General features: G+C 23.9%; 1 protein-coding gene and 1 long non-coding RNA gene across 3 annotated transcripts; both read left to right on the top strand.

Annotated features, from left to right (window-relative positions):
- Window positions 1-2359: 2359 nt before the first annotated feature.
- LOC122498880 lies at window positions 2360-3847 on the top strand. Its single transcript, XR_006301267.1, has 3 exons — window positions 2360-2829; window positions 2915-3462; window positions 3560-3847. It is a non-coding gene; the product is annotated as an uncharacterized LOC122498880 (long non-coding RNA).
- A 1847-nt stretch (window positions 3848-5694) lies between these two features.
- LOC122498836 (protein KTI12 homolog) lies at window positions 5695-9341 on the top strand. Of its 2 annotated transcripts, none has more exons than XM_043606794.1 (6): window positions 5695-5712; window positions 5995-6160; window positions 8227-8488; window positions 8662-8800; window positions 8887-8949; window positions 9104-9341. In XM_043606794.1, exons 1-6 carry the CDS (start codon window positions 5701-5703, stop codon window positions 9299-9301), a joined length of 840 nt encoding a protein of 279 aa, XP_043462729.1. In that variant the 5' UTR covers window positions 5695-5700; the 3' UTR covers window positions 9302-9341. The 2 variants fall into 2 exon arrangements, with proteins under 2 accessions (XP_043462729.1, XP_043462732.1); XM_043606797.1 differs by lacking the exon at window positions 5695-5712 and adding an exon at window positions 5719-5870.
- The last annotated feature ends 936 nt before the right edge of the window (window positions 9342-10277 follow it).

Genomic DNA, 10277 nt, shown 5'->3' with positions numbered 1-10277 from the left:
ATTTTACTAATTTAGAGACAAACTAACTTAATAACTAATTAACTAACTTACCAAATAACTTACTATCTACTTTATTTAACTAACTTAATTAACTTACCAACTATAACTTATTAACTAATTTAGGCACTAACTAACTTACTATTAACTTACAAAGTATTAACTAACTAAATTACTTAATTACTAAGTTACTAACTAACTAACTTACTATCTAACTAACTTACCAACTAACTAACTTACAAAGTTATTAACTAACTAACTAACTTAGTCACTAACTAACTTACAAACTAACTTAGATACTAATTAATTAAATAACTAACTTATTAACTAATTTATTTACAAACTAATTTAGGAACTAACTAACTAACTTACTATCTAACTAACTTACTAACTAACTTACAAAGTTATTAACTAACTAACTAACTTAGTTACTAACTAACTTACAAGATAACTTAGCTACTAACTAACTAACTAATTTAGTCACTAACTAACTTACAAGATAACTTAGATACTAATTAATTAAATAACTAACTTATTAACTAATTAACTAACTAATTTACAAACTAATTTAGGAACTAACTAACTTACAAGATAACTTAGTTACTAACTAACTAACTAACTGACTAATTTAGTCACTAACTAACTTACAAACTAACTTAGATACTTATTAATTAACTAACTAATTAATTAACTAACTAACTTATTAACTAATTAACTAACTAATTTATAAACTAATTTAGGCACTAACTAACTAACTTACTATCTAACTTACCAACGAACTAACTTAATATCTAACTAACTTAATTAAATTACCAACTTACTTAGTCACTAACTAAATAATTTACTAACTAACTTAATAACTAATTTGCCAACTTAGTAACTAACTAACTTAGTAAGGGGCCGTTCAAAAAGTACGTAACGCTATTTTTCGAAAATTTGGACCCCCCTCTCCCCATGTAACGAAATGTTGTATACATTAGCGACATTTTTTCTGCTGACCGTAACAAATAGCTGACCCCCCCCTCCCCCAAAAAAGCGTTACGTGTTTTTTGAACGGCCCCTAACTAACTAAAAATAATTAGTTACTAACTAACTAACTTATAAACTAACTTAGTAACTAACTAACCTAAAAACTGACTTTGTTACTAACTAATTTATCAAGTAATTAACTAACTTACTAACTAACTTTTAACTAATTTAGGCACTATTTATTTTAATTAAATTACCAAGTAACTTAGTCACTAACTATCTTACTAACTTTGTTAGTAACTAAAAAAGATTAGTAACTAACTTACTTAGTTAATAACTAACTTACCAACTAACTTACTATCTAACTTACCAACGAGCTGACTTACTATCTAATTAACTTTATTAACTTACTAACTAATTTACTAAGTTACTAGCTAACTAACTATATAACTTGGTCACTAAGTTACTAACTAACTAACTAACTTTTAAATTAACTTAGTTACTAACTAACTTATAAATTAACTTAGTTACTAACTAACTTACAAACTAACTTAGTTACTAACTAATTAACTAACTTAGCAACTAACTTACTATCTAACTAACTTAGGCACTAACTTACTAACTTACCAACGAATTGACTTACTATCTAACTATAACTTAATTAAGCTTCCTTTACTTCACATTTCTTATAAGGGTGATTTGCACGTAACTGCAATATTTGGCGGCGTCACAAAAAAACATATTCAATAAAATAAAAAATTTTTACTTGGGTATGGATAAATTTTACAGGTTGTAGGTATATAAAACCAATTCCGTTTTTTTAAATTTTAAGTTAAAATTCAGAAATTTTATTAGAAACGTCGAAACTGGAACCCAGCATTTTTGTAATATGAATAAATTATGTATACAGGAGTACAGGTTAATAATTTGTGCATATAATGCATTTTCTAATACTTCATATAAAATTATAAAATGTAAAATAGTTTTGTCCACAAATTTTTTTAATTTTGTAATAAGATTATAATAATATTATATAATTTAATAATAATTAATTAATTAATTAATTTAATTTTTATTTATAATTTAATTTTAATAATAAGATTTTTTTTCCTATAATTTAAGTGTTGACGCCATATTTCAATGTTATCTGAGAGTTATAATCTAAAATAAGATTCATTAAAAATAAATATCAATAAAAAAAGTTATAAAATTAGAAGTTCTACACTTAAAAAGAGATCGTTTTTGTAAAAATGTGAAAAAAGTGGTCAGTACCGTGGTATTACTATTCTTTTAAATTAAACACTCTTTCTTGTAGTTATTATTATTTTTTTGAAGATAACATTAGAAACAAATTATCTACCCAAAGAAAAGATTTATTTTGCAAAATTGTTTGTTAAATGTCAAATGTCAGCTCCGTGGTGTCACATAAAATGGCCGCTCCGTCCTTTTCTATTTTAGTGCTTCGGCAACCACTCACTGTCTCACTAAAAAACACCTTAATATGCGAAAAACATGCCTTTACTTTTAATTTAAAATATCTTTCTGTCAACCAATCAGAAGCACATACGCTCTTATTGGTGAGAGTGGTGAGAGTGACCACTTTTCTGAAATAAGTTTTATGCGCTAACTTCATAGTGTTATGCAAATGACATTCTTTGGTTATGTAGTTTTGTTGTCATAATTGAAATTTATCATCAGAGCTGATGACTAACTGACAATTATTGCTAAGAAAACAAATATTTTCAATGAATATATAGTAAAAAACATTTTATAACCAGGAAAATGGGAAAACCACGTGAAATTGTGACAAGAGCAGTACAAAAGAATAAATCACTCAAAAAACCTGTCAAAAGATTAAAAAAGGTAAAACAAATATATTTCCTACAGTGAAAAATTGTGTTTTATTTTATATATTATATACATATGAATTTAAAATTTGTATTTTTAGCCAGAATCAATTAAGCATAGAGAAGAACGACTAAAGAAAAAACGGGAAGCTGAAAAAGTAAGACGAGAAAAGATAAAAAATGATCCCCTGCTTTATGAAAATTATTGTCAAAAAGAAAGAGAAAGATTCAAAAAAAGGAAAGAAGAAGGAAAAATTAAAAAATTAAGTGAATTAACAAATAGAGAAAAGAAACTTTTGAAAAAACGCCAGCGAGAGTGGAAGAGAAATTCGCGTTTGAAAAAGATGACGTTAGAACAAGAACTTATAGTAAACAACGAAGTTAAAAACAATAGGAGCCAACAATCAAAGCAATCAAAATCATCCCAAAAAAGTACAAAACAAAAGAAGAAAGTGTTATACTGACAATAATAAACTCATCGATTTGAAAAATTTGAGGTTGCAAAAAACTTATCAATATGCTTAGAAAAAGAAATAAGGGTCTCCAAAATAAATCTTTGTCGTCAATTACGAATACGTCACCTAATTCGAAAATGAACAATTTTTTTAATAATCAGAAGACTTCTATGAATGATATAAAGAAACGTTTGGTGTGATTTTATTAACTATTGTTTTAATTAAGTTCATCAATATTTAATCGTTATCAAATATAAATAATAATTTTGTTATAAATATTTATTTTTTCAGATTTTTGGTGAAGTCCTAAAAAATTAAATTCATTGTTCCTATAAGGAATCTAAAAATGAGAAAGTTAAACGAGTTTTAGGCCAAGTAGTAAGCGGAAAAATTATTTGAAAATATCGATGTCTATCACAAGCTAGAAAAGTTGTTAATGTATCAACTTCCAGAATTTCCAAAGTTGCAGTTTTAATCAAGCACCGAAGACAAATACAAACATTTAGCGTTGAATGTAATTTGCAAAATTATTTGATAGGTGAACTTTAAAATAATTTTTTATTTAATATTTCTTATTAATAATTGTTTCTATCAATTTATAATAATAAAATAATTCATTCTTAATAAATTCTAATAATTTTTTTACGTTATTTTTATAGTAAATTATGTGTTTTCTTTAATATTTTCTAATAGATGAAAATGTGACAGTTTTTACGACTTCATATACTTTAGATGCTTATTTTACAATAAATATGAGAAATATTTAAAAATTCTTTTTGTTCCATGATCCTAATATCTTTAAAATTATTCCTGCGTTTGCGAATCACAGTTTCGTTTCTGTTATGTTCTATAAATATTTGTGTTTGTTTAAACTCGTTTTTAAATTGAAAAATTAAAAAATATAACAGTCATATCGAATAAGGGCATTTAAAGTTGATTTGCTTCGAATAGAAATAAGGCTCTTAGACGCAGTCCAAGTTGTTAATTTATTATATTATATATACAGTTGACTTTTGTTGAATTCGTGTTGAAAAGTTTATATTTATTACGAATTATGATCTCAGCTAATGTTTATTATAGGTTATTTAGGAGGTTATGTATGTTCAAGACTAAAGAGAAAAATGTTCAGTATTAATGCCATGTTTATATTATTGAAATATAAAATTTTAATCAAACATTTTTAAATTTAACCTTAGTTTTTTGTATATTTAATTTTTTACAATATATATTTATCATAAATAAACGCACGAGACTCGTATTTCACTCTCATGCATCATGCACCTTTATGACATGCGAGCGTAATGCGTCTCATATGAGGACGATCTGTCTGCATCAGTGAAGGCACAAGTGCGAAAAGAAACCTCAGGGTGGAGTCCCATGGCACCGTTTTGAATGTTGAAATAATGAATATTTATTAAAAATTAATTTGAAGAATAATTTAATTGTAAAAAATGTTAATTATTGTCGAATTCTATTTAAATGTCGAATGACACTTAACATTATAATCAAATGTTGGTGATAAATTAATAAAGGAATATTAAATTTAAATATATTACCTACCTATTTTACTACTTATTTATCAATCTTGAGAAGCAAATTTAATATTAATTATTATTTATTCTAAATATTCATGAGAACTTAAATTAAAAAACAATATCTATTTTTGCGTAACAATTAGGGTCTGCGAAATATGTCATAACTTTTTTAGAATAAAAAAATAAGAAAATTTGTAATATAAGTTTAAAATTTAACGGGAATTTGATGGAAAATTTGTAAACCTTTGTTTGTTTTTAAAGTTATTTTCCTTTTCTAACTCACGCGAACAACGTTCGCGAAGCAGTTGTGCATTCGCCTTTATGTTCTTGGAATCCTATTGGAGAAAGGCCTTTAGAATGCTCTTGGAAACGTACAGCGTTTTACGTGAATTACGTAAGAAATGTAATATAACCTTAAAAATTGTACAACTACACTGTAAAAAATTCTCATGTAAATTTACTACGTCCGACGTAGGAAAAGAAAATCACTACGTCAAGCGTGTAATTTTACAAATGGCTGATCATTTGACATAACCTGCATGTTATTTTACATGCTCAATGTTAAAATGGGTTGCTTCAAATAGCGTTCTGTTCAAAAACATGCCGCATGTAATTTAACTAATGCGTAATCTGTTAAATAATACTAATTGAAAACACTAAAATATATATACTAATAATAAAAACACAAAAAAGGCAAAATGTCGGTGTTGGCAGTTCACTTTATTTTGAGCATGTGCAAGCATCCATATAATATATTTAACTCCGCGCTAAAGGAAAAATACACGCGGCATGTAATCTTACATGCAATACAACGTAAATTTACGTATCCGTGGTAACTTTACATGACCATTGTAAATTCACAGAATAAAGTAAAAAAACAGACGAGTGTAATACAACATGCTGGACATAGTGATCAAATTTTCCTACGTCGGACGTAGTAAATTTACACAAAACTATTAAATTACATAGTCATATAAAGTAAAATTATTAAAAATAGTAAAACTACTTTGAAACTTAGTAAATTTACTACGTCCAGCCTATAATATTGCTGTGTAAAATTACATTCAGTATGTTTTAATACACCAGAATTTTTTACAGTGTATACACGCACCGTAAACACAGTGACACACATGTGACTTATAATTATTTATTTATAAATCAAACAAATAAATATAGAAAGATAATTTTCAGAAACAAATGCCTTTAATTGTTATAACCGGTCTTCCGTGTAGTGGAAAAACAAAAAGGACGTTAGAATTAAAAGAATTTTTTGAAACTAAACAGGTGACCGTGACTATAATTAGTGAGGATGCGGCAATTCAGAAAGCTGGTTATAACAAAAACACATACTTTGCAGGTTAGTTAATTAAAATTTTCGTAAAAATAATGTTATTGTATATTAAATGTACTTGAGTAAAAATGTGGTTATTATCCTGGAATTTTGAATAAGTCATGCTTGCAAGTGTTATTTCAGTCAAGACATCTTTTTGCATGGAAAAAATATTTCTATTAAGGAATTAAACTTAAAATTTATTTAACTAATTGTACACTTTTATGTACAAAATAAAATGTTTTAATAAAAACTAATAAACCAGAAAATTATTTGAAGATTTTCAAGCAATGCTATTATTAATTACTAAGTACTAAGTATAACAATATTTATGCAAAACAAAACTTCGAATAGTTTAAATTTCCTTTAAGGAGATGGTTCTCCGATATTTTAAACTATATCAAGAAAATAATTTAAATGTTTCACAAAATTATTTTCAAGGTAATTTTTTCTGTTATAAAAATAAAATAGGTCAAAAAATATTTTGACCCATTTTGAATTTTTATTTTTATATGGAAAATAATTCATTTGTTTATTTTTCTAATTAATCTCAGATTATAATTTTATCCTAATTTTTTGTATTTTTTAAATTTTATCCTATAAAAAAAATTATGATCTGAAATTAGTTAGAAAAATAAAGAAATGAATTTTCATTTAAAAAATTGAATATTGATAGAATTTTTTAGCATTTTCAGACTAAAGGTAAAGATTTTTTTTTAAATTCTTCAAAATTATGAAAATCAATTTTTTTGTTTTTAAAAACCTTTTTTTCTATAAAATTACGCATGAATTTCAAAATCCACAAATTTTTAAGAAAAAATAAAAATTAAAAATGGGTCAAAATATTTCCTGACCGTATTTATTTTGACTATTAATTTCCCAAAAAAATATTACCTTACAAATAATTTTATTGTAATATTTACATTATTTTCTTGACATACTTAAAAATAACGATGTAACATCTCCTTAAGAATTCAATTATATTTTCACAAATAATACATCTTTTATGGAAATTCAATTATTTAAAAAAAAAGTTTGAAAAAAATTCTTCGCTAGAAATCAATTATTTTTATAAATAATAAAATTCTTCCCAAGAATTCAATTCTTTTTAAAAATAAATATTTTCACAGAAATTCAATTTTTTTAAAAAAGAATTTTTTTAATTCTTTGTCAGATTCCAATTATTTTCAATTTTTTAATGATATTTCTCGATGGAATTTCATTATTTTCAAAAAGTTTCAAAAAATTATGAGGAATTCAATTATTTAAAAAAATTTGAATAAAATTCTTCACAAGAAGTTAATTATTTTCATGAATAATAATATTTTTCTCCGTAATTCAATTATTTTTACAAATAAAATTCTTCAAGGAAATTCAATTGTTTAAAAAAAATTTTAATAAAATTCGTTGCAAGAATTCAATTATTTTCATAGATAAAAAAACTTATCACAGAATTTCAATTATTTTTTATACAATTTTAAATTATAATGATAGAAAATTGCATTTATTAAATAAATTGCATTTATTCTTAATTTTTTTTAATTCACCAAAAGAATTCTATTATTATTAAAAATTTTCATAAAATTCTTCATAAAAATTCAATTTTATGAAATATTCAATTATTGAATAAATTAATTATTTTTTTATGTAAATAATTGAATTCTCGTTAAAATTTCTAATAAAAATTTATTTAAAAATGAATTTCAGGTAAAATTTTAGATAATAATAATTGAATATTAGAAGAATTATTGTGTGAATTTTTAGAAATAATTGAATTTTGAAAAGGGTTCAAATTAAAATCTTTGAAAATTTGAATTTATAGTTACAATATTCTTATGATATAAAATAATGATTTTATCATTCTGTCATCTTAAATAAAATATTTTACATAATTAAAAATTTTGTTAACGGAGAGTTGTGTACAATCGAATCTGTCGGAATATTTAAAAAAAATTTTTTTTATTCAAAAATGTCCAACAAAAATTATTTTTACTTAGTTCCAGAATATTGTAATAATATTACAAAATTAAATCACTGCAAAGTAAAAATTTCTGGAAATTTTGTTTTTCATTTATTTTTGGGATTTTTTTTAGAATCAAAAAATGAAAAGGGCGTTCGAGCAGACATAAAATCAGACGTTCAACGTTATCTGAACAGCAAAGATGTTTTAATTATTGACGGCAGTAATTATATTAAAGGATGTCGATACGAAATTTATTGTCTCTGTAAACTTTATAAAACACCTCAATGTACTCTCCATTGTGATATACCCGTTGAACATGCTTGGTTATGGAATGAAAATAGACCAGAATCAGAGAAATATACTAGAGAAATATTTGACGCTCTCGTTATGAGGTAAAATTAAAAAGTATATATTTAAAACAACTTGTTTCTATTGGTTCTATTTTTTTCTTTTAAAACTACTAGTAATTACTAGTAACTTACTAACTGCTAGTAATTCAAAATATATTGAAAATAATAATAATTTTTACTTTTTTATATTTTAATCGCCTATTTTTAAAATATAGGTATGAGGCACCAGACAGTAAAAATCGTTGGGATTCTCCATTGTTTGCAGTTTCACCAGAGGATGAATTACAATTCGAAAATATTTATTCCGCGCTATTTAACGTTAAAGCGCCAAAGCCAAATATGAGCACACAATGTGTAAGTTTTACTTTATTAAAATATTCTAGAACTATATTAAAAGTATTTTGAATTTTAAAAAACTTATCATTTACTAATTTTTTCAGCCTCTTTTATCATCGACAAATTATTTATACGACATGGACAAAATAACACAGGAAATTGTAAATGTATGTCGCAAATATAACTAATTAAATAAATTTATATTTATTATTATAATTTATATAAATTTATATATATATTATTTTAATTTATATAAATTTATATATTCAATTGAAAAAAATTGTTACAATTGACTTTAAAATAAATGTTTAACTGTTTCAGGAAATATTAGCTGCAAAACAAATTGGAATTGAGAATGATATTAAAATTCAGAAATATGGTCACACTCTTAAAAATTCTGGTAATGCCGCTCAACTCACTAAATTGAGACGCCAATTTTTAACCTACACTAAAATGCAACAGGTAGCGCCCGATCAAATAGCTCTTCTTTTTATACAATATCTTAATAGTAGTTTATAATACATATTTATTTATCAAATAATAAAACCTTTTATCCTTATATATTTTTTCTACCTCGTGCTAATTATTGAAAAAAAATCGTCAAATAAAGAGGACGCGTCACTATTGATTAAAAAAAAAATATATCAAGAAAATTGTTACCATCGTTCTTATCTCTAAAAAGAGATAGAAATCATTTCTATCGTTACGTTGACAATACAAACAAAAACCTACAAATTTGTCAGGATGATTAGGTCTAAACCAGTTCTTCGTATTCTTAAATTAAATAACGTATTATTATATATAATTAAAATTAATGTCTAGTAAATTAGGGTAAATTAAAAAGTTTTATTGTAACTACGTATTTTGATAGTTTTTCTTCAAAAAAGTTTAATTTTTAACTATGATTAGCTTATCTATAAATAATGTTATAAATATATTATAATTATTTTTATTATATTAAAATAATAATACTATAATAAGTATTGTAATAAGGAAAATAAAACGAAAATATCAATAAATATATTTTAGAATTTGTTATTACAACTCCTTGGGAATTATGGGGGTCGAACTAGGTCCGTAAATTAGCTTCAAGTCTGTAAAAATTAATTTTTTTTAAAAAAAGGTCCGTAGAGTCAGTAATTAGATAGAAAAAGGAAAATGTTAAAAAAAAAGTAAAGTAAAAGTTCGTAAATTGTTCTACATAATTTGAATAAATTTAGAGAAATTACAAATAATGCAGAAATTCAATTATTTTCAAAAGTAATAAAATTCTCGTCAAAATTTCAATTTTCCAAAATTCAATTTTCAATTTCAATAAAATTCTAGGCAAAATTTCAATTATTTTCAAAAATTTTCCTCAATTCAATGATTTTCAGTATCTACTTATGCTATTTTAGTAAAATTTTCCAAAAGAATTCAATTTATTTTTAAAAAATTTAATAAAATTCTATCTTTAATTATTTTCATAAAAGTAATAAAAATTTCATCAGGAATT

Source organism: Leptopilina heterotoma, unplaced genomic scaffold, assembly GCF_015476425.1.
Source record: "Leptopilina heterotoma isolate Lh14 unplaced genomic scaffold, ASM1547642v1 Lhet_160, whole genome shotgun sequence".
NCBI lineage: Eukaryota > Metazoa > Arthropoda > Insecta > Hymenoptera > Figitidae > Leptopilina > Leptopilina heterotoma.
Note: the sequence above shows the minus strand (reverse complement) of the source record. Positions and strands in the feature narration are given on the sequence as shown.

Bases quoted from the DNA above. Each gene is read 5' to 3' on its own strand.
- LOC122498836 (XM_043606794.1), top strand. The intron at 6,161-8,226 runs GTTAGTTAATTA...GATTTTTTTTAG, and splicing joins CAAAAACACATACTTTGCAG to AATCAAAAAATGAAAAGGGC. The intron at 8,801-8,886 runs GTAAGTTTTACT...TAATTTTTTCAG, and splicing joins CAAATATGAGCACACAATGT to CCTCTTTTATCATCGACAAA.